The sequence below is a fragment of the Manis javanica genome, chromosome 7 (genome assembly GCF_040802235.1).
Source record: "Manis javanica isolate MJ-LG chromosome 7, MJ_LKY, whole genome shotgun sequence".
NCBI classification, from domain to species: domain Eukaryota; kingdom Metazoa; phylum Chordata; class Mammalia; order Pholidota; family Manidae; genus Manis; species Manis javanica.
In genome coordinates, this window is record NC_133162.1 from 38,586,802 (window position 1) to 38,610,090 (window position 23,289).

At 48.6% G+C, this 23,289-nt stretch overlaps 1 protein-coding gene across 10 annotated transcripts in view; it reads left to right on the forward strand.

Moving 5' to 3' along the window:
• Positions 1-569: 569 nt before the first annotated feature.
• DLG5 (discs large MAGUK scaffold protein 5) overlaps positions 570-23,289 on the forward strand; it is a 130,484-nt gene continuing 107,764 nt past the window's right edge. For 5 of the 10 annotated variants that reach the window (XM_073240746.1, XM_037013294.2, XM_073240752.1 and 2 more), the window contains exon 1: positions 571-1,292. In XM_073240746.1, coding sequence (XP_073096847.1) covers positions 989-1,292 — 304 coding nt within the window. In that variant the 5' untranslated portion in view covers positions 571-988. Of the gene's footprint in view, positions 1,293-23,289 lie in introns of all 10 variants that reach the window. The other 5 variants (XM_073240750.1, XM_073240749.1, XM_073240747.1 and 2 more) reach the window with 3 other exon arrangements.

Genomic DNA, 23,289 nt, shown 5'->3' on the forward strand with positions numbered 1-23,289 from the left:
AGATTAGAACTTGGACTGGGGGCAGGGATTTGTTTGAGGATGTCTCCAGTAGCTTGGGGGTGGCCGTCTGCCTGGCCAAGGGGGCTAGGGGTGCTGGCTGCATCCCGCGGTTCCCCTAAGTCTGCGTCCCGCATCACGGGCAGCGTCTGGGTCTCGAGGACCCGCAGAGCAAGCCAGCTAGCGCGCTGTCCCCGCCTTCAGGCGGGCCGGGGGCGGGGAGGTGGGGACCCCTCCCCTTCGACCATCCCCTCGAGGCCGGCAACTCGGGCGCTCGGAGAGTCGCCGGCGGCGAGGAGAGAGGGCGGAGGGGCAGGCGGGCGGCGGCGGCGGCGGCTGCGGCTGGGCTCGGGCCTTGGCGGAGCGGGCGGCCGCCGCGGGGCCCCGGAGAGCCGGACCGGGGCTCACGGGCCGGGCCGGGCCGAGGCGGCCGCCGACCCGGCCTCAGCCGTCGGGGGCCTCGCGAACACGCCTTGGCTACTTTCTGCTCGGAGTTGTGATCTTGTCTGGGGGGCGGTGCAGGGAACGGGTTTCGCGGCGAGCTCTCCCGTCGGGCGGGAGGGGGAGCGGCGGGCGGCGGGCGGCGCGCGCCCAGGGGGAGGGGGAGGAGGAGCATGCCCGGCTGGAGCCGGGCCTCGGGGCGCGCCCCGGCCGCCGTCCCCACCTCCGCCTCCTCCACCTCCTCCTTCTCCTCCTCCGTCTCCTCCTCCTCCTCCTCTTCCAGTCCCGCCGCCGCTGCAGCCAACATGGCTGCGCTCCTGAGCCCGGGAGGCGGTCGCTGCTGAGCGCCGCTCGCCGCCCGGGCCCCCAGCCCGCCCAGGCCCCGGCCCATGGCCCCCGCGGCCTCGCGGCTCCTGGCGCGCTAGGGCTGCAGCCCAGGCGCTCGTCGCCCCTAGTCGCTTCTGGGCCCCTCGGCGCCGCCGCCCGCTCGCGCTCCCGCCGGCCTCGGGGAGCCCGGGAGCCGTCCGGCGGGGCGGGGCGGGCCGCCACCATGGAGCCCCAGCGCCGGGAGCTGCTCGCCCAGTGTCAGCAGAGCCTGGCCCAGGCCATGACGGAGGTGGAGGCTGTGCTCGGGCTGCTCGAGGCCGCGGGAGCGCTCAGTCCCGGCGAGCGGCGGCAGCTGGACGAGGAGGCGGGAGGCGCCAAGGCGGAGCTGCTGCTTAAGCTGCTCCTGGCCAAAGAGCGAGACCACTTCCAGGACCTGCGGGCGGCGCTGGAGAAGACGCAGCCTCACCTGCTGCCCATTCTCTACCTGAACGGCGTCGTGGGGCCGCCGCAGCCAGCCGAGGGCGCGGGTGAGTGTCAGAGCCCCGTCCCGGCCTCTCGGACCTGCCTTACACGACTCCCTCCAGTCTCCGAGGGTGAATTCTCGAGGGCCGGTCGGGCAGAACCATCCTTACTTTAGTCCGCCTGGGAGGGGGCGTTGCATGGAACCCTACTTAACCCTTTCTGCCCGGAGCCCCGCCGTTGCTGTGCACGATGCTGTGCACCACAGGCCTTGACCCTCCCAGGTGCCAGGGCAGCAGGGTCCTCCCAAGGTCACCAGGTCCAACCACGGGGGCGACCTCGGAGTGATGTTTCCCAGTCCTTTTTCTAAGGCTCTTCACTATCCACCAGTATTTGGGGAGCCCCTGCTAGCCTTTAATCAGTGATAACGGTGTACAAGAACGGAGCCTAGGCCAGGACCATATTCCTGAATTTTGGTCCCTGCTACCCAGTTGCAGGACCACCGGGACCTTTTCACTCTGGCTCTCTCAGTCCCTTTGCCGAGAGCATAGTCTATCTCCTTGCCCAGATATATGGTTGATTATGCACAATGCCTGCTAGGTTTCTTTGGAAACTGGGCCCAGAAAAGTTGGGGAAGTTGCATTGCACCATGGGAAAATCCTAGTAGTGACTGTTGAGGCTCAGATCCCTCCTTGATGGTGCTTAGCTGCCTGAGGAGGGAAGGGCTGGTGGCTGGTTCCCCTGGGTGGAGAGCTTCGGGTTTGTGAGTATTTATGTGTGTGTACCGGGTACAGCTGGGGGCTTGTGACCTAGCCTGGGGGTGGAGTTGGAAAGCCAGCCTCCTAAACGGGGAAGGGCAAGAAGTCATAGCCCTGAGGAAGGAAGAGAACCAGCATTTATTAGGCACCAACTGTTGTGGCGGGTCCTCTGCTTTTTCACATTTAATTGTTACCACTCTGTGAGCTGTTGCTGCTTTGCCAGAGAGGAAACTCTGGCTTAGAGTGGTTAAAATGCTCAAAGTATTGGGCACCAGGAGTTTTCAATTATGATTTATTGTTTTATTTAACATGTTTGGAGCCAGGAAGCAGCAAGCGCTACCTTTTCTATGTCTTGCCTTTGTTTTAAAAGTGAACTGAGGGGGCTGACAAACTGCCCTTAGCAACTTGCAAGTTAGAGGCTGATGAGACCCATTTATTTGGCTGTTAAAAGCCTCACTTACAGTTTTATAAGCTGTTCTTGGTAACAGTTCTGATGTATATTGAGACTATCTCAACCTCACTTTATAATGAAGGAAGTGGACAGACAAAAAGACTAACCTGCTGGCTACATAGCACAGCATTTCATTAGCAGCCCTTCTCTTTCCACTTTGGGTTTTGACTCCAGCATTTATGTCCTTTAAAGCTGCATTCTGTCCCCCCAGTTACGACCATCCCCCAATGATACCTGAGCTGCTGGGCAAGGCTGGTCCCCTCCTGGGTTGGCGTTTTGGGAAATGCCAAGAAGGCCTATCACATTTGGCCTTGAGGACAAGGACAGAGGGAAATCTCATCATTTTTTTCCTTTTTAATTGTCTCTATCTTTATATTTTTAAAGGAGGAAGTTTTCAAGGAAGTGCAGCCATTAGAGTGCAAACTCAAGTTCTTATTGAGATGTGTTTGAAAAAGCACAAGCTTTAATCTCTGAAATAGGGTGAATTGCAATTAATTAATCCCCCGCCTTTTCCATGCTTATTGGAGAAGGTGGGGTCTCATTGGGCAGATAGTGACTTCTAAAGAAGGGGTGGAATAGGGTTTGGAATTTATCCCTGAGGGTGGTGGTTTCAGACCTTAGTTTTACTGAAGTACAGAATTCCATGGCTTTGCAGAGGGTCATGAAATTCTCAGAAAAATCATTTTCAAGGAGAAGTTAAAAATTCATTTTAGTTAATATTTTAGAAAAAAAAATTGATTTGCATTTGGTATGGCAAGATAGAGCTTTTCGTGGAGAGGGGTGGTATGTTGTGCAAGTAAATAATAGGGTGTTGGGATCTTTGTAAAGGGTGAATTACTATACAGTGGCTTCCAACATTTTTTCTTCTTTTAGCCAGAGAGCCCTTAGCTGAGTGCATAAAAGAGCCACTCCAGTTGAAGGGATGGAGGCACCTGTCTGAAGAGCCAAGGTCAGGGAAATCCAGCACTGCATCCTGGCCCATTGCTCTCCCCAGTAGTTTCCACTCTACATGCAGTTCCCCAGTTCCCCAGCTTTGCCTCTACGTCGATCTTAGTGCAAGACCCTGTGGAAGCCTGAGAGAGGAACCAGCTGGCTTTTCAAAGATCACAGCATCAAGGGGTGGCCCTTTGTTGCCATGTCTACATTGGAGGTGCTGCCATCACCCCGTTAGGGACTTCTCGGTGGATCCATACCCCTTGTAGGCTCCTGGTCCAGAGTGACCATTGCCTGGCTGGCACTTGTGCACTGTAGGAGTTTGCTGTGCTGCAGGTGAACGATGGCTGGCAGTCCCCAAAGTGGGGCCTGCAACTGAGTGAAAACTGGCCTGGGTGGTACAGGATAAGTGAGCAAGCTAAACCCATCTTTATTCATTCTCAGAGCCCCAGATGTTTATAACCCACTATGCTTAGGCCAGGGGTTTGAAGGTGACTAAGAAACACAGAAGGCTGTTTCATTTTGGGGGTGTGGGGAGATGTCTGTTCCAGGATTGATAGCACGTTGCTGCCAGCCTTTTATAGCTTGACCTCATGTGTATTTCTGCATCTCACTCAATTCTGTGGCAGCTCTGGTCAGGTGAGTGCTGTCTCCTCTGTGTTCTGCACCCATCTGCAAGGTGGAGGACAGACAAGTCACAGGGCAGACAGGAGCCCGAGTGTAGGCCAAGCCCAGTGTTCCTGACTGAGGGCACTTTTTCCTGTTACCTGATTAGGCCTTCTTCTACAGTTTCAAGCTATTTCCTGCATCGGGAACTCTGTGGAATTATGGGATGCGTGGATCTGTAAGGAATAAGTTATCAGCGTTGCCCCACTGGTCGTGGTGAGAGGAGAAAGCTCTTATTCTCTTCTAAATGGCTCAGATCTGTTGTATTTTTTCCATAGTTGTACCAAAGATCTTCTTTGGTTACTTGGAGACCACTCAGTCCTTTGTTTATTTCTCTTTGATTCAGTTACTAACATCCGAGTTTCCTCACTTGTTGCTCCTTGGCTGCCTGCCCCTGGGGTTAGGGCATTTTCCTGACTGGGAGCCTCCGTGTTTTCATCTGTGAGATGGGTCTAAGGGTGCTAGGCTGCCTGCCTCAGCCAGTGAGAGGGAAGAATATGACTGGGGAGAACTGAAGTGCCTGGTCCCGTGGTTGACCCAGACCGAGATGGTGCTAGGATGAGATTCCAGCCTGCAGCTTGCCGTCCAGTTGGGGGAATGGGACACTCGGGAGTGACGTAAGGAGACAGAGCAATTGAGTGGTACATGTACAAGTTTTTTCCTTTCTTTAAAACTCTGTATACTATGTGCTTTCCCCACATACTCTCATCTATCTCTAGTGGCTCTAATTACCATCTGGTGTGGAGGGCCCCCCAAACTATTCTATTCCAGGCAAATGGGAAAAGTGAGACAGAACATCCTCGTCCTTTCCCTCTACATGTTCAGATGGCTCCTTCAACAGCCGCCTCAAGCTCTGGTCCTTCTGCAACACCTTCCACGGCTTCTCCACTGGCCCTTTCTGGTGTGCTCAGAGCTGAATACTTCCTTCTCATCCCCCCTCTGCCGCCTCTTTAGTTTCCTAGCAAGCTGGCTGACTTGGCTTCACCACAGTTAAGAGAATAGAGACAGCAGTGTCCACAGAGAAGCCTTGGAAGGTGTTGCAGAAGGACCAGAGCTTGAGTTGGCTGTTAATGGAGCCATCTGAATGTGCAGAGGGAAAGGAGGAGGAGGTTCTGGGCAGTAGACACAACAAAAGCAGAGGCTTAGGCGCGAGAGGGACAGTGTGTTTTCAGGTTGTGGAAATTAGGCCAGCCTGAGTAGAGCCCAGGATCGATATTGGCTCTGGGTGGACGGGGATGCATGCAAAGGTGATCTGGAGGACCGCAGTGGCTAGGCTGTGCGAGAGGTTTGGATGGCACTGGCGATTCAGACATTGTACACTCATCCGAAGTTAAAGCTGGGGAAATTCTTTTTTTTCTTAAAGAAATAACCCTGCCAGGCTTTTTCAGCAGGACAAATGCACTTGGCTGCTGTTTGTCAGGTGTGGATTATTTATTATTCATTGGAGGTTACCTGGGCCTTTTGTTCTCTCTCCCTGCTCCCTTTGAGTAATCCACCTTTTCATCTACACTGCCCCGGAGGGTCAGGTACAGGGACAGAAATAAAAGCTCCAACCATTGTAGTTTTCTTTTGGTTCTTTTAATTGTTTTATTTTAGAGGAAGTGGTGGAGGAATTTGGAAGTAGTGGTTGAAAAGAGGTTTCTAAGAGAAGGGCAGATTTTATTGATCCTTCTATTGTATTAGTTCAGGGCACCTTTATGGCAAGCAACAGTAACTTAGCTCAAACCATATTAGGCAGAAAAGAGAACATGATTATATATTCGAAGACCTTGGGGTTGGGGAAACTGGCCTTTGGATGGTTGATCTCTGAAGGCTGTGGCTTTTCCCATGCACCTGGGACATATCCTCAGGCCCCTCTTCATCTTCACAGCCTCTGACTAGAGAATAAAGGGAGCTCTATCCTCTCATCCCAGGCAGGAAAATTTATGGAAGGATTTCGCTTGGCCTGATGAGGGTCGTGTGTCCAGGTGAGGCCCAGTCACTTGGCAAGGGCAAGAGGACTAAGAGTGGCCCAGTAGTGGACCCAGTAAATAGGGTGTGTGATGAGAAGCTGTGATTGGCAGCCCATGGCAGTATCATGTGGTCCTTCAGACTGGGAAGAAGCAGTTCTCCAAGGGCAGAGGAGTAGAAAGGATGTGCAGGTGAAACAACAGATGAATGTCCACGACATGCGGCCCCGTCTTTGGTGTAATGATACACTTAGCAGACGAGGTCATTGCTGGAGTGAGGTGGTTGGGAGAGGGGGTCAGACTTTACCAGGTTTTAGACTTTGAACAAGGCAATTAACATTTCTGAGCTTCTCTCCTACTCTACAAAATAATTAAAACAATAACTACTTAACTATGCTATTTGACAATCAGTAGTAAGAAAAAAGGAGGAGCGTTTTGTTATTGTGGCACACAATGAAGTCTGGAACCAGCCTTAGAACCAGAAGCCTGGGATTCTCGTGATAGTACTGAGGTTATTATATGAGAGCTCTTTGTAAACTACGCTGAACAGATAGATGTCAGGGTTGCTTTTACTATGGCTGAGGGTCACCAAGAGTAGAACGTAATCTCCATAAGCCAAATACTTTGTTGTATTCCTAATGCCTAGAATAGAGCCTCACCAAGATAGGTGTTCAGTAAATTTCTGTTGAATGGATGACTAGTCAGTTGTGTGTAGATTGAGTGGTGAGTCCCTGTGATAGTCAAGGTCCTCTTCAGAAATGTGTGCAGATTCCTAAGTGGTGACCTCAATGACAGAAGGCTGTGGGGGTGCAGGATGGCTAGAGTGAGTCCCAGATGCACACGTGGATGCTACCACCCACAGTATATCTGTGATGGAAGCAGGTGGCGTGACATTGGTGTCTGAAGTTCCCAAGGTCACCCATCAGGTATCGGCATGGTGGGGCTGGCTGCCAAGAGCCATGTGGAGTGCCCACATTGCCCGTTGGAGGATTGAAGAGGCCTTGCCTTTCACATTTATAATTTGAATGTCAGCTTGGCATTCTCAGAAGAGTCTTGGATGGGGATCTGCTCCTAACTGTGCAACATCTGGACCTTGGATGAGCCGCTGAACTACCTGGGTTTGCGTTTTCCTTCAGTACAACAATAAACCTAAAAGTTTAGCATTGACTGAGGAGTTGTTTAGTCCTGTGGGATTCTCAGCACTTTGAAAGTGGCTTTAGGTCCAAGGAAGCTTGATGATAGCATTGGACTAGATTTTTGAGGCTTCCTTCCAGCTCTGTGCCATGATTATTCTTTTCTGATTTAATGTTAGTGTTGAGTGATTTTTGATACTCCAGCTTTCTATTTCCTGAAACAATAAACAGCATAGGAGAAATATTTTATCTTAGATTTTTTTTTCCCTCATTCCAACCACCTATGCATTCTGCAGGCCTGGGTAAGGGGCTCTTCAGTTATTTCCTATAACCTTGGGAGGACATGAGCCATAGAAATATTGGACGTAGAGCAAGAGGGCTGTGCAGTAGGGATGCCAACAGTGTTCAGCAGAGAAGAATTTTAAGTGGGATTGATCTGGGGACTGGCATTGCATCTTTTACCTTTTGCCTGGGACAGATTGCATATCTCTGAATTGTGTATCTCTATTGATTTTTTTGAGAAAGAGTCCCATGAAAGTGGTACAGAAACATTTTAAACCAAACAGAGATGTTTGGAGTGTCCCATGTTGGCCATCCAACTCAAAACCCTGGGTAGATAATTGTGAGGTGACTGCTGACCTTGACGTTCATTTCACACTAAGGGTCATAACCCATTTGCTTTGAGTGTGCGTGTGTGTGTAAAATACACATCACATAAAATTTACCATTTGAACCATTTTTTCCTATTTTATTTTTGTTGTGGCAAAATATACATGAAATTTACTGCATTTCTAAGTGTGCAGCTCCATAGCATTAAGTCCATTCAAGTTGTTGTGCAACCATCACCATCTTCCACTTCCAAAACTTTTTCGCCTTACGAAACAGAAACTCTATCCATTAAACAATCACTCCCCATTCTCCCTTTCCCATCAGCTCCTGGCAACTACCATTCTGCTTTCCATGTCTCTGAATTTGACTGCACTTGGTACCCTGTGTAAGTGGACTCGTACAGTGTTTTGTCATTTTGTGACTGGCTTATTTTACTTAGCATGATGTCTTCAGGGTTCATGTTATAGCATGTGTCAGTTTCCTTCGGCTGATTAATATTCTATTGCATATTTATTTGCATACATATACAACCCACATTTTGTTTATTCATTTTCTGTCGTGCAGTTGGATTACCTCTCCCGTTTGGCTGTAGTGAAGAAAGCTGCAGTGAACGCTGGTGTGCAAATACCTCTTAGCATCCTAGCTTTCAGGTATTTTGGATATATACCCAAAAGTGGAATTAATTGGTAATTCTGTGTTTAATTTTTGAGGACCTATCATAATGTTTGCTTTGAGTGTTGATTAAGGAAATACATTCTGTCTACAGCAGCTTGACTCCGGGGCTGAGTGGTTCCAGCGTTTTCTTGTTCTAAAAATTGTGTATTTTTCCCCCCAACTCAGTTTGGAACATTTCAAGATGGCCCCTTTGGGCTTTAAAGAAAGATTTTAGTTTCAATAGTCATCTGTGACTCTTTTGAGGCCAGAAGTTGTTAACTGTACAGTCTCAGCAGTGTTTCAGTCTGGCAGCCAAGGGATGTTCACACATTTCCTTCTCGTTTGCGGGGCTGATAGCCTTTCCCCAAGGCCTTGAAGTATGTTAGTTATTTCTGCTTACTCCTTATCCCATTCAAGGTTGATTTGGTTTCTCAGTCTTGAATCCAGGGTAATGGCTATCAAATTTTCTTTCAAAAGGCCGAGACATCACTTGCCAAGAAAATACCTTCTAGTTCGGTGGGATGTTAATGGTGTTACTTGATGAAAGGGTTCTGTGGTCAGAGCATTTCCTGACGCTGGTTTGAGCAGGTCACACAGGCTCCTTTATTAGGAGCCTCCCGGGAGCACTTAGAAGCCAGTGTACTTTGTGACTTCACGAGAATGGGTTCACTCTGCAGTGTTTCCCAGACTGACTGACCACAAAATCCTTTTCCATTGAGCATCTTGCAACATCAGTGCCCTGAGAGGGCACTTTTAGGAAACGTAAGCATTAGTGCACAGTACTGGAGCATCCGTGTATACTACCATTTTTCAGTTTTTCTCCCAGCTCTCACTTGGGGCAACAAAATCTCAAACATTCCCATTCTTTTAAATTATGATGACAGCCAAAATAGGCACATGTGGTTCTGGGGCCTGTAGGTTTTTAGATGTGTTGTAAGTTCTGGGACTTCTCGATGTTTTAATAGTGTGGCCTTGGTAAGGTATGTGACCTCTCTGGGCCTCAGTTTCCGCAGTATGGCTCAACAGGAATGGAGTATAGCTTTGTGATGGCTGTTTTTTGAGATGGTTAAATCTGTTGCCGTTTTATCTAGGTCTGAGTGAGCAGTGTGGGCTTTAGTCCACAGTCAGGATTTCCCAGGGCACCTTAGAAGGATGCTTGGAGACCTGTCCTCATTTTTGGTGACTGCGGGTCTGGGACTGGCTGAAGGTGGGAAAGTCTTTTCCTAAGTCCCAGGGAGGTGCTGGGTTGGGGAGCAGAAAGACGGTCATGGCCCTGAGAGTGTTAAGTTACTTCTGGGAAGATGGGGGTCACACATGAGTGAGCCAGGTGACCTGAGCATGGAAGGGTTTGGAGCCAGACTAAGATTGCTGAGCATCGTGAACCCAGTCTTGGGGAACCCCCACAGACTGGTATTTAAATCTTGGCTCTTTCACGTTAAGCTGTGTGACATCAGCAAGTCACTTAACCTTCCTGCTTGCTTTTTCCTTATCTGTAAAAGGGTAATAGTGTTTTCCTCCTAGGGCTTTGGTGCGGACTGAGGAGATTTCTGTGAGGTGAGCGCAAGCTGCAGGTGCCACTGCTGCTGTAGGGGAGGCCTGCCCTCCAGTAGAGAGCCAGTGTTTTGCCTGTGTTGGAGTGGAGAGTGTCACATGGCTCAGGCCACACTTGGAGTTAGGGGGAAGTCCTGGAGCCCACAGTGTAAGGAGGTCATTACCTTGAGCTGTGAGGAGTTTGGCTCCAAAAGGACCTAGGGAAGAGTTTATTTTGGAGGAGAGGAGATTAAGAGGGACTTGGATGCCTGCTTTCAGATGGATACAGGGCAGCAATGAGACCCGATTCTCTGACCCCGCAGAGCTGAACATGGGCTGACTGGTGGAAGGACACTGGGAGGGAGAATTGAGTTCAACTTAAGGAAGGACCTTTCTCCCTCTCTCCCTCCTTTCCTTTTAAACTTTATATTAACATTTTCAAACATGCAGAGATGGAGAGGGTAATATGACGAACACCCAGCTCTTCCAACAACTTTTATTTTCTGTAGTATTTTAAAACAAATACCAGACAGCATATCACTTCCCCTGTAAATACTTAAGGAAATGTCTCTGAGAGATAAGGCCTTTAAAAAAAACTTAGCCAGGAGACCAATTTTACAACCAACAATATTTACAATAATTTCTGAATGTCATCTCATACCCAGTCTATGCTCACTTTTCCTTTCCTCAGAAATGCCTTTTTATAGATGGTTTGTTCAAATCAGGATTTGAATAGGATTTCACATGCTGCATTTAGTTGATGTTGCCTTCTGAGTCTCTTTTATAATCCCTAGTAGCTCTCTTCCTCAGGCCTTTGGATTAAAGGAAAACTAGTTTTCATGGTTGGTGCCATCCCGCTGTGGAGTGGACTGTTCTGGGGGGTGACGTGCCTGCCCCGAGAGGCCCCAGAGTCAGTGGGTAAGCACAGGGTGGTTACTCAGAGAATGGGCTGTGGAATCGGGCCGAAAACCTCTTCACCCTAAGTTTCCTCACAGGGCTGTTGTAAACAATTAATATGAAACACTAAACAACTTTCTTTAATAAACAATTAATATGAAATAACATTTGAAGTGTAAATGTCCTTTATGATTTAATTTTCCTAAACTGTGAGACCTCTTCCATTAACTGGGCTCTTAAGTGAAAACCAGATGTATAAAATAGGCAAAGAGGTGCTTGGGTGATCAGGTGTGGAGGCCTGGAACTTGCCTCTTTACCTTGAGGTCTCCCTGAAGCACTACCACAGGGTTCCCCATGGTTCTCTGGGGTTCCACAGAACACTGTTTGAAAATCACTGGCTTGGATGCTTTTGTTTTAAGGTGCTTCCCCATGCTGATAGAGAAGAGTCATCCAAAGCCTGAGCTGGGTTGGTGAGTCACAGGTGGACCCAGAGGCCATCTTTGGTGCGGCTGTGTTTCCCCAAGATGCTTGTCTTCACCTGCTTCCTCTGTTTATTACCTTTGTAGGTTTACTTTTGGGATGAACCATGCTTTCAAAATGACAAATGATCACGATGTGACTGATTAAAAAAAACTCTCTGCTATCCAAGGCAGTGATGTAGGAAGGAGCAGAGTGAAACCCTATCAGATGGTATCCCTTGTAGCGGGAAATGATTACTTTTTTTGAAAAATTATCCTTTTTTAAAAAAAAATGTCACTAGCTGGCCCTTCCCTTACATGGCATAAGGGAACTATTAGCAGTTAATGCATAAACAATGCATAAATAAGCCCCTCCAGCATGCAGCCTATAGGCGGGGTCCTCGGAGCTGCCTGTGTGGGATGCAGCAGCGTCCGAGGCTCTGAGCCGCTCCCTTGGTAGTCTTCTCGAGCCAGGGTGTGTTCTCGCCGCACCCCCCCCCCCCCCCCCCCGTGTGTTTCTGGGTGTGGCCTGTTTCAGGCGACTCAGACCTCTTTCTCTGTCAACTTCAGGCTCCTTGTCTGAGTGACACCTCTCTGATACCTTAAGATGGCCTGGGTTCCCCAAATGAATCTTCTTGTACAATCATTTTGACCATTGTGAATCTGCTGTGTGCATGTGAGAATCTGTCCAGCCAATAGTGATTTGATGACAAAACAAATGGGAAGAAATTATTTTTTTATATTTTGATGTAAGAATTCCTATTTCAAAAAAGGATAACAACCTCTTCAACCTGAATTCTTAGTCAGAATAACCTCTTTCTTCTCATCTGGCCAGAACTTTCATTTCCTGTTTATGTGTCTTAAGCAGCTTAAGATTGTTGAGTATCACGGCTGGAAGGGATCTTAGCGACCACTTTGCCCAAACTGCTTATTTTACAAATGAGAAACAGCAGTCCAGAGACACAAAGGGACTCCACCAGGATCTCATAGCATGCCACTGGCAGAGCTGGACCCAGGATCCAGGTTTCTTCCCAGGCTGGGGCCCTTTCCAAGGCATCTCAGCCAGCCTCAGGCTGGGCGGGGAGTCTCGGGAGCCTTGGCTGGTTTTTCCTGATCGGGTCCTGGCTCTGCAGACACCAGCCTTTGCAGTGAGGGTGAGCAAGTACTGGGGCCTCGCAGCCGTGGACTTGTGCTACAGCTTCTCATTCCTGACCATTGAAAAAAAATCTTTAATCAGCCCATGCAATTGGTGTTTGCATGGGCAAACTAGTCCAAGATGGGCACACTAGTCCAAGAGAGGTTCATGAACTTGCTCAGGGCTGCCAGCTGCTGAGAGGCTGGGCAGCTTTGGGGCACTTGTCAGTTTCTTTATAAAGCTTGCATTTGCTCTTCCTCCAGACCATCCTCTGAAGGTCCCCGTTGATATGTCTGTGGCTTTGAGTCTTGGACACCCCTCCCTTTCTTGTCACAACATTCATTCATTTAGCAGATGTGTTCTGAGTACCTGTCCACTCAGGGGACACTGTTTGGATGTAGACTTAGGACGTGACATCTGAATTTACTGTTGAGTCAGAGAATGGGTCTATCGTTGCAGTAATACCTCCTTGTCTCATTCCATTTGTGACAACAGCAAAAACTTCCAGTGCTGACCACTGTGACTTCTTCCTGCTTAGTCATAGGACAGAGTCCAAGCAGGAAAATGATGCCACTGAGCCTGTTGCCCCAGGTGAAAAAGCCTTTAATAGATAAGAGGGTAAAGGCCCCGTGGACACTGCATGGGGGCCCATTCCCATGGCCAACCTCGGTGGGAACTGGGATCAGGAACAAAACAAAATAAATAAAACCAAAATGGACTGGTTCTCGGTCCTTCTCCTGAAGAAATATAGCTGAGACCAAAGCAGCTTAGAATTTAGGGGCTATATATGTGAATGTATATATGCCTATCTGTCCTCCTAACTCATTTCTGAAAGAAAACGGCAGACCACCTTTGTAAATCCTGTCATATTTTCTCCCCCATTTTATGAGCACAGGAAGAGAGAACAAAATAGTGACCCTCTGTCCTTGCTTTCTGGGGGAAGTTGTGGAATTTCATGTAAGCTTACTGTTCTGCCCTCAACCTCCCTCTTATTGAGGCTTCTTGTGAAAACTCAGTGGAGACAGTGTCTTCTTACATGATGTCACACAGACCTTAGGGTGGAGCCCAGACAGACTAAGACCTAGATTTTATCTGCCTGTCTGTTTGTACATCTGTCCATGCCTGGTCATTGCTCTGCACCAGGCTCTGGGAAGTGCTGCACATGCAAAGGTGAGGAAGACATCAGCGTCATTTATGAATGACGCCACAGACCCATACTGAACAGCCCAGCTTTGATTTGGTCTTTCAGCTGGAATATATGTGCCATTGTTCATCTGTATGCTGTTTTTCCTTTTTAGTTGCTCTCTCTATTCTGGAGCTTTTAGAAAATGACAGGAAGTAATCATCCTAGTTTATTCACCTCCTACTCCGCACCTCCTATTCTGTGGTTTAAAGCAAGAGGCAGGTGTTTTGTTTGTAAAAATCTACAAGATACTCCAAAGGGCAACAAAGAATATGATTCCTGCCTCCCAGGAGTTTATTGTCTTATTGGAAAGTCCAAACCTGAAGGAGAAGGTGGCCAGCAGTACAGGTCATGCAGCATGGATGAGGCCATCTAAAGGAGAGTGGACGCTGATGGGTGGGGGTAGAAGGCTGGCAGGCTGGAGGGCACTGGAGTGGGGCAAGGAAGAAGGCAAGCCTGCTGAAGGTAGTGTGCAGAGCAAGGGTAGGAGACTGGAGAGAATCCATTCTGTGAGTAGTGGGTCTTTAAGGGAATTCCAGGCTTCTGCTTAGGATGTGCAGTCAGCAGGCACTGGGGAGAATGAGATCAGCCTTAGGAACCTCTGGAAGGCACAGGGCACGCCTGGTTGCTGCTTCCATTTGTCTCCCTGGGATTGGTTCTCTGGGGGCTGCTTGAGCGTGGGGCTGGAGAGGAGAGTGGGCAGACTTGGTGTGGCTGGGAGGGTGCTGTAGCCAGAGGAGGACGGAGTGACTGGCCAGCCTTCGCAGAATCTGCTGAGGTATCTGATTAGCTTTCTCTTTATATTGTTAGATGGATTGGAAAGCCAAACTTCCCAAGTTTCAAGTCTGAGAACTATAGTTGGGATGTTTAGAAGTCAGAGTCCAGGAGTCCTCTGGGACTGCTGTCCTGTCTGCTGGCCTCCTCTTTGAGCAGGAGAAGGGAGTGGCTGTGCAGTGAGGTGGTTGGGGAGAAGTGAGTGACTGCTGTCTAGCTGTGGCTCCAGGGCCACCTTGCGTAGTCTCTCCAGGCCATATCCTTATCTCTCTAATGGGCCCTGTGACACTACCTCCTTCCTGGAGCTGGTACAGGATAGGTGGGTGGTCCAAGGAAATGGTCACATATACAGAGAAGGTTGTGTGCTGTGCAGATTGTAGGTGCTTCTATTGTACACAGTGCTTTGTTACTATTGTGTTTTCTCATTTGATCTCACCAGCAATTGTTTGGGGGTCCATACTCCAACCCTGCAAGCCAGGGAGCAGGTAGGGGAGGCCAGGTCACTTTGGGAGTCAGTTTATTAGAGGGGTTGATCCTGTATCTGAGCCAAGAACTGGGCAGACCCTTTGCCTTGGTTTCCTCTTCTGTGAAATGATAGTCATAGGACCTGCTATTGTAAGGATCGAGGGAGTTACTGTTTGTAGTGCTCAGAGCAGTGCCTGGCGCACAGTGAGTACTGCGTAAGCGTCGCTGCTACCCGTGCTGCTGTTAGTACCTCAGTCCCATGGCCGTTACGTGCCACCTTCCTGGACAGGTTGGCTGGTTTGTTCCCCAACTCTGTCCCTCATGCAGGGTGTGGTCTACACACTACTGCTAATCTGCAAACTCTTGGCGCCTGGTCTTTGATCAAGTGAGCACAGAGATTGAGAATAAGCATTTAGCAACCTGCTGAGCAGTTTGACCTTGCTGGGACTCATTGAACAGGTATGGACTGCTTCAGGTGCTGTGAGATCACATGAGGAGCCTCACGTGGTATGAGCTGTGCTTACTAGTCATCGGTAGTAGGACCATGTGACTGCAAGTAAAAAAGTGAGGTGGTGTGAGGGCTCTGCTCTGTCACTGCTCACCCCAGAACAGTCGGCTTCTTGGGAGCAGCCTCTGCCTGCTGACCAGAGCAGGCGGGGCCCTCGGCCTTCGGCAAGCTAGCTTGTGGTGTTTGTGCTCCAGTGCACTGTGACATCTCAAGGCAGTGCCATCTCCCTGTGGAGACTTCTATTAATGAGTAATTGTTTCCATTCAGTGCCATTGACGCTCACTGTGGCAAGTGCCTTTCTGGCTGTTCTCCTGGCAGGCGTGGTTCTGGCAGGTTTGGTAAGAATCCACAATGAAGTCTACCCCTTTCTACCTCTGAGGCTGGCAGAAACTAGAAAGCTGGATGATGTCCATGGGTAACAGGGTGTGGGGATGCAGAGCTCACTGCTGCTGGGACAGTGCCATTGACGCTCCCTGTGGCAAGTGCCTTTCTGGCTGTTCTCCTGACAGGCGTGGTTCTGGCAGGTTTGGTAAGAATCCACAATGAACTCTACCCCTTTCTACCTCTGAGGCTGGCAGAAACTAGAAAGCTGGATGATGTCCATGGGTAACAGGGTATGGGAATGCAGAGCTCACTGCTGCTGGGGCAGCCGTCCTGGAGCTTCCGGTAGGGGGCCCACAGAGCCCTGACCTTGCAGGCCCCCTCTTGCGTGTGGATCCCTCTGGCTCTCACAGAGGTTCCTGGAAGTTCCATATGAGGTGGCGTCCAGCCCTGGGAGAGCTGATGTGTGTGACGGTGGAGGCATGCCCGCAGTGCACTGCAGCAGCTCCAAGTGACACACGGCAACAGGATGCATCTTAAAGCACAGTGCTCAGTGCAGAAGTAAGGAGAGTGAGATGGATTGCGTTCTCTTACGTAAATAAATAATACAAACAGTATCTATTTTGCAAGAACACAAAAAGATAGCACACAGAAGAATAGTTGCCTATGGGAATGGGGGAAGAGAGTGAGAGTAAAAGGAAATACATAAGAGGGAGGAAAGAATCATCCCTTTCTGTCCTGCTGCTGTCTTTGAGGGAAGGGCCCCTTCTCTGCTCCTTTCTCACTGGGCTTGATTGCTCAGCTTCTGGCAGTGTGGCATCTGTGTGCCTTGGCTGAGCTGGCAACCTCAAGCAGATTGTTCACCTAAAAATGGCCTCAGTTGAGAGTACCCACACTGTTACAGTCACTGAGAGGGGAGGGGCGCCTGTTCATGGAGCAAGTGACTCAACAGAGACCCGGTATTTTTAATAACCTAGATGATTGTGAGGAGTGGGAGGTGAACAACACTTGATTTAAATATGGCATTGTGAATATACGTCAGGAATGCTTGCAAAAACCCACATTCTTTGGCCCTAGTGGGAAAATACGGGTGGCCAATTTTTAAATCAGCTAATTAAAAAACAGCTCTGTTCTGTGTGTTTATTGAGTTTATGATGCCATGTCCTACAAATGGGATTAGGAAGGTGGGATTTTAGCTTCAGGAAGGTAGAATCCTGGTCAGGATAAGGAATAACTTTTTAATTGCCAGAAACTGCTGCTTTAGGGAAGGGAATGATCCCCTGCCTACAGGACATATGCAGCAAGTGGAACTTCAGGCATGTCAGGAAGGGAGTTGTATCATGTTCACATTGAAAGTAGATGCTATCTACAGTCGTTTGTGTTCTAACTGAACTGGGCTTCAAATTGTAGGTTTGGTGCTGGTAGGTAAAACAAAAAATTACTTGTTTTAAGAAAATACTATATACTTAGTCATGTTTATTGTAGAGAATTTAGAAAAGGTAGACCAAAAGGAAATTAAGTTGCAGATCTTACTAATCAGAGTACTAAATAACCACTACAATTAAAAAAAAAAAGAGTTTTAAAGGAATTGTTTTTAAAAGGTGTACACTATTGCCCTATCAAGATGTGTGTCATTGGTTCCCCTTGATTGGAGATTCAGAGATTTTCCCATTTTTTCAGTGTAAACCATGCTGCAGTGAGTATCCTTATGTGTAAATGTTTTTATTATATCCTTTTTTTAAAAAATTGAAGTATCATTGATACAGAATCTTACGTTGGCTTCAAATATACAACACAGTGATTCAGGTAATCCATGTTATTAAATCCTCACCCCCTCTAGTGTGGTTGCTATTTGTCAATATAGAAAGATGTACATAATCATAGACTATATTCTCCATGCTGTACTACCGCCCCCGTGACCAACTAACATTGTAATTGCAAATTATTATGCCCTTTTATCCCCTTCTCCCTCTCCCCTCCCCCTTGGCAACCACTAGTCACTTCTCCGTGTCCCTGAGTCTACTCTTATGCATAAATCTTTGTGCGCTTTCTTATTTTCTCAGGATAAATTCCTGGAAGTGGTGCTGTTGGGTTAAAAGGTGTGGATGTTTTTAAGGCTGTTAATACAAATTACCAGGCTGATGGCATTGATTCTGAGTCATTTGTAGGTTTTTCCAGATGGAGTTTTTGCGTTGGCTTCTTCAGAATCACCTGGTAATTCCCCTTATGAAAAATGAAGATTCCTGGGCTGCATTCTGTTCCAGGGGGTAGAGGCGGTGGGCTGGTCTCCACATCAACATTTTTCACCAGTGCCTGGCATTTCCTCGGTGTCTGAGCCTACCCAGGGAAGGGCGGCAGAGAAACCACGTCTCATCTGTCTCATCTGAGGGAGAGCTGTGATGTTTGTAACAAGGGTGCAGGTCAGGGACCTACCTCTGGGTGCTGTTTTCCTTGTCTGTAAATTGGGAGTCCCAGAGTGGTTTTGATAAGCCGAAGTTGTTCTATTTATGCATATGTATGTGAGTGTTACTCTTACTGATGTCACAAGGTGAGAAGGATCTCACTGGGCCAGGCCAGATCTGGAAGGGAGCTCTGGGAAAAGTGGGTCAGGATGGACAGCTTCTCTTTCTGCTTCTTCCCCAAGGGACCTGGGGCTGATAAACTGTTGGAGCAGGGTGCCATTAGCCGAGGCCCCTTCAGGTCCTGGCGTCTTTCTGTCCAGGTCAGCAGAAAGAGAGCTGCTTCTTCCTATCCCTGGGTCGCCACTTCCTGTGCCAAGGAGTGAGAGTGCCAGGAAGCTGGGGGCTGAGCCCTGTGTGACCTCCCAGCCAAAGCCAGGAGGTGGTAAGTGAGGCCCCGGGATCCTGGGCAGTGTGGCTTCCAGAAATCACGGACACTGCCTTTCACCATAGCCTTATTGTGATGGTGGTGTTTCTTAACGTGGTCGTGAGGGTGGTGTGGAGTTGGTAGTCCCAGTGGGGTTGCTCAGGTGTGTCCAATCAAGGATGAGCTGTTTGCCAGGTGTAATCTTCAGGTGACTACTCTGGGCCTGCTGTTTACCAGTTGTCCCTGCAAAGGTCAGCTCTGCCTCTGACTGTCCTGTTTCCTGGTCTGTAAGTCTAGAAAGGAGATCATTCATTCGCTTACTCAAGCAAGCATACTGAGCTGCCTTGGTATTAAGATGAATGATCTACATTAGGGAGCAGGGCAGCGTCTCTGGTTTGGGGACTGGTAAACTGTGCTCTAGTGTGTTTAGGAACAAGGCGCTGGGAAGGACATCCAAGGAGGGGACTGATTTTGTTTTATGGAAGGGAGAGTCGAGCTGAGGGTGGTCTCATGGAGGAGGTAGCTTGAGGACCCTTGAGAGCCAGGCTTTGAGGGCTGAATAGGAGTTGTCATATGGTGGGTAGGTCCATTCCAGGCTGGAGAGAGAAACCCAAAGAAGAGCAGTGAGGCAGGAAGGAGCCAGGCATGGTGGGTAACTATGGGTGTTGTGGTGGCTGCATGGTGGCCTGGTTAAGGAAGACCTGGAGGAGACAAGCTGGAGAGGGCGGCAGAGGCTGGGCCGTGGACCTGGCCTGCAAGTCTGCTTCTGGCACTTCTGAACTGAGCAACTTAGGTAAGGTGCTTAATATTTTGGAACCTTGGCTTTTCCCCTGTGAGATGCAGTATAAGACCAACCTCAGAGGGAGTTATTAAATGGTGTAATACATATGAAGTGTATAGCCAAGAACTTGGCACCAAATCAGATGCTCAATAAATGTTTGTTTTCTTCCTTTCAGTTCTGGAGTGGGATTTCTTGACTTTATCCTGATAGGCCAGAGGGAACCATGGAAGGTTGCAGAGCATGGAGTTAATAAGATTATATTTATGTGTGTGGGTGTTTACATGTTTTTAAGGCAACTTTGGTGGTTTGCTGGAGGGTACTTTTGGGGGTTTAGGATGGTGAGACTAGGGACATGGGCCAAGACCAGGAGGGGTGAGGAGAATTGTTCCCTGTCACAGTCCCCTGCTGTATTTCTGGTCTGCCTGCTCTGATGGGCTGCTGGGATAGCCTGCCTGAGCTCCAGGCAGAAATATGGGGAGGAAAGGCTAGGGTTTGAAATGTGTCCCCAGTGAGCCAGCTACCTTTAGTGGGGGGTTACAGAACTGGACTCCTGCCAAGTGCAATTCTGGTGCTGAGAAGTGGGAATAGTGTCAGGAGAGGACAGAAGGCTGAGCCAGAGCCTGTGGAATGGCCATGATAGCAGTGGTGTGGGTCAGTGATAGCTGTAGGAACATTTATTGACCACTGGTTGCCTAAGCAACCCAGAGATGAGGAGTGTGGCTGTGCCTGTTGTACAGATGAGGGGACTGAGGTGCAGATAGGGGATGTTACTTGCCCAGAGTCCCAAGCTAGTGAATCAAGATTTCACTCTTGGTGTTTGGAATATAAAATACCCACTGAACTTTAGTGGGAGATTGGGGTGGTCTTTGGGACCACTGAATTTGGAGTTTCAGCTTCCAGTTGCTGTTGGTAGATTTCTTTGCCCACAAGAAGAGCACTGCACATGGAGAACTGGTCCTGGGTTATGGGAGAGCTGCCTTTGGAGGTGATGTCCTCTTGAGCCTGGGTTCTCTGGAACTTGGGGGAGGGTGGTTCACCTCCTGCTAAGAAGACAGGTTACCTGCTGCCTATCATTGCTAACCTGGAGACTTCCAGTTTGGCCCCCCTCCACCCCACTGCATTCCCCCTGAAGATCCTCTAGGAGCAGGTTTTTAAACTGGGACCTGAGATGTGGGTGGGGTATGGATGTTCTCAGAGGCAGGCACCAAGACAGCCCCTTGTTTGGGGCTGGGCATCAGGCCCACTGAGTCTTAGAGAATATTGCTGCTATATCCCAAATGACTTCAGGGACCTCAGAAATCAGCCCTGCAGGTGGGGCCATAACTCCAGGCTGGTCTGTGAGTTGTCACAGTGCACGAGGGGTGGCGGGTCTGGGGCAGTACTGCTCCTTCCTCACCAGTCAGCCAGGATGCCCTTGCCTGCCGATCCTGCCCACAGAACTCCTCTAGCCCAGAATCCCAGGCGGTGTGCCACGGCCAGTTGATAACAGCTGTTCATGAGCTGCAAACCTCTTTGCCACATCTGGGTAGAAGGAAGATCCTAGGATTGCGCCCTCATCCTGGCTTGATGCCACCCTGCTCGGCAACCTTGGGCCAGTGCCTTCACTTCTCAGGACATTGCATCCAGCTTTTGGTGACCCTGCATAGCAGGGCAGCTTCCTCCACTTGTTCACCTACTGCCTGGGAGCCTCACCCTCCCAGGCGTGCATGGGCCTGTCTGGAGCCAGGCCTCAGAGGGGCAGAGGCCCACACTTCCTCGGCAGCATGGGGCAAGTCCCGGCCTGAAGGGAGAGACCCAGGGCCCGGCCTCGTGACTTGTGTGCCCTCAGGAGCTGCTCTTGTGCTGGTGCCAGATGGTGTCATCCGGGGTTTGGATTAAAAGATAACTCTGTTGGCAGGAGCCCTTTCCTGGCCTTAATAACCAGGCCCATGGCGGGCTCTGTGCAGGCTCTCTCTGTCCCTGCCCCTGGGTGCCTCTGCCTCTCCAGTCCTTCCCCTCTTGCTGCCAGGACAGCCTCCTCAGAGGGCTCTTCACCTCTGCATCCCGCACCTTGTCACCAGCTTCCCCTCTGTGGACAGGTGTTCAATGAGCAACTAATAAACAATTCAGCAGGATTCAGTTTGTTTCCGCTTCTTCCCTCCCTGAGAATAACAGAGTCCCTGGGAATTGTAGTATGGTGAGTAGACAGGAGGAAACTGAGGCTAGGCCCTTGGGGAGGACAGGATGAGGGGAGAGAGGCAGGCTATGTCAGCCTAAGCATAGGACTGGCTGTGAACCATGTTTATCAGTGGCTGATGGAGGAGGCTGTTGTGGTGCCTTGGGGCGCTGAGGGTCTTGGGAGGACGATGCTGCCTCATGAGTAGTCTTGGGGGGGTCCCATGCTCCTGGACCCAGAGTAGGCAGTCACAGGGCTCTCAGAAGTCTCTAGGGAGCCCCCAGAGGGCTGTGCTATCTGTGGGCCGTGGAGATGGAAGGGAGACCTCTGCCTGGAAATGCCAGCATCAGCAGGTGTCCACAGGCAAGGGACAAGCATATTTTGGTAGAATGTTTTCAAACTTCTTTCCCATGTTTCTTGTCTTTGGACAGGCCCTCATTTTGGGAATCATATATATATTCATTCTACCACTAAGAAATGATATAGTAGACTTTTCTTTATTAGTCTTTTTTTGCCTAACCATGGGTTTGTTAAGAGAAAAAATTAGTCTATTAAGAGAAAAAAACCTTTTGGGTAGATAAAACATAGCTGCACACACACAGCATTACCTAAATAGCAATAATTTCATTTTATTTTATTTTTTATAATTTTTATTGAAATATAATTTATATACAATATTATACTGGTTTCAAAGGAACAACTTAGTGATTCATCAGTTACGTACATTATGAAATGCTCATCAGGATAAGTATAGTTACGATGTCACCATACAAAGATACTGCAATATTATGAGCTATATTCCCTATACTATACTTCCATCCCTATGACTAAATTATTTTATGATTTGAAATTTGTACCTCTTTATCTCCTTCACCTATTTCATCATTAACACCCCCGCCCCCACCATGGAAACCAACAGAACATTCTCTGAGTTTATGAGTCTATTTGTGTTTTGTTTTTCACGTTCCACATACAAGTGAAAACAATGGTATTCATATTTCTCTCACTGACTGACTTCATTTAGCATAATATTCTTTTTTTATGGCTGAATATGTTCCATTGTATATATGTACCACATCCTCTTTATCCATTCATCTATTGACTGCATGTCAGTTGTTCTCATACCTTGGCTATTGTAAATAATGCTGCAGTAAGCATAGGAGTGCATATATCTTTTTGAATTGGTGATTTCATTTTTCTTCAGGTAGATTCCCAGAAGGGGAATTGCTGGGTTGTGTGGTATTTCTGTTTTTAGTGTTTTGAGAAAACTCCATACTGCTTTCCACAGTGGCTGCACCTATTTGCAATCCCACCAGCAGTGTAGGAGGGTTCCCTTTTCCCCACATCCTCGCCAACACTTGTTATTTTCTGTCTTGTTGATATTAGCCATTCTGACTGGGGTTCCGTGATAGATCATGATTTGCATTTCCTGATGATTGGTGATGCTGAGCATCTTTTCATGTGCCTGTTGGCCATCTGTTTGTCTTCTTTGGAGAAATGTCTATTTAGGTCCTTTGCCTGTTTTTTAATTGGGTTTTTTGTTTTTTGGTGTTCAGTTGTATGAGTTCCTTCTTCAGGCTCCCCCTTATCAGAATATATCATATCATTGGCAGATATGATCTCCCATACAGTAGGTTGCCATTTTGTTTGGTTGATGGTTTCCTTTGCTGTGTAGAGTGGTCCCACTTGTTTATTTTTGCTTTTGTTTCCTTTGCCTGAGGAGACATATCCAGAAAAACTTTCTGATGTTGATGTTCAAGAGTTTACTGCCTGTGTTTTCTCCTTGGAGTTTTATGGTTTCAGTAAATAGCAACAATTTAAAGGAATTATCAGAGCAGTGGGATTATGAGCCATTATATTGTTCTTTAAATTTTTCTGG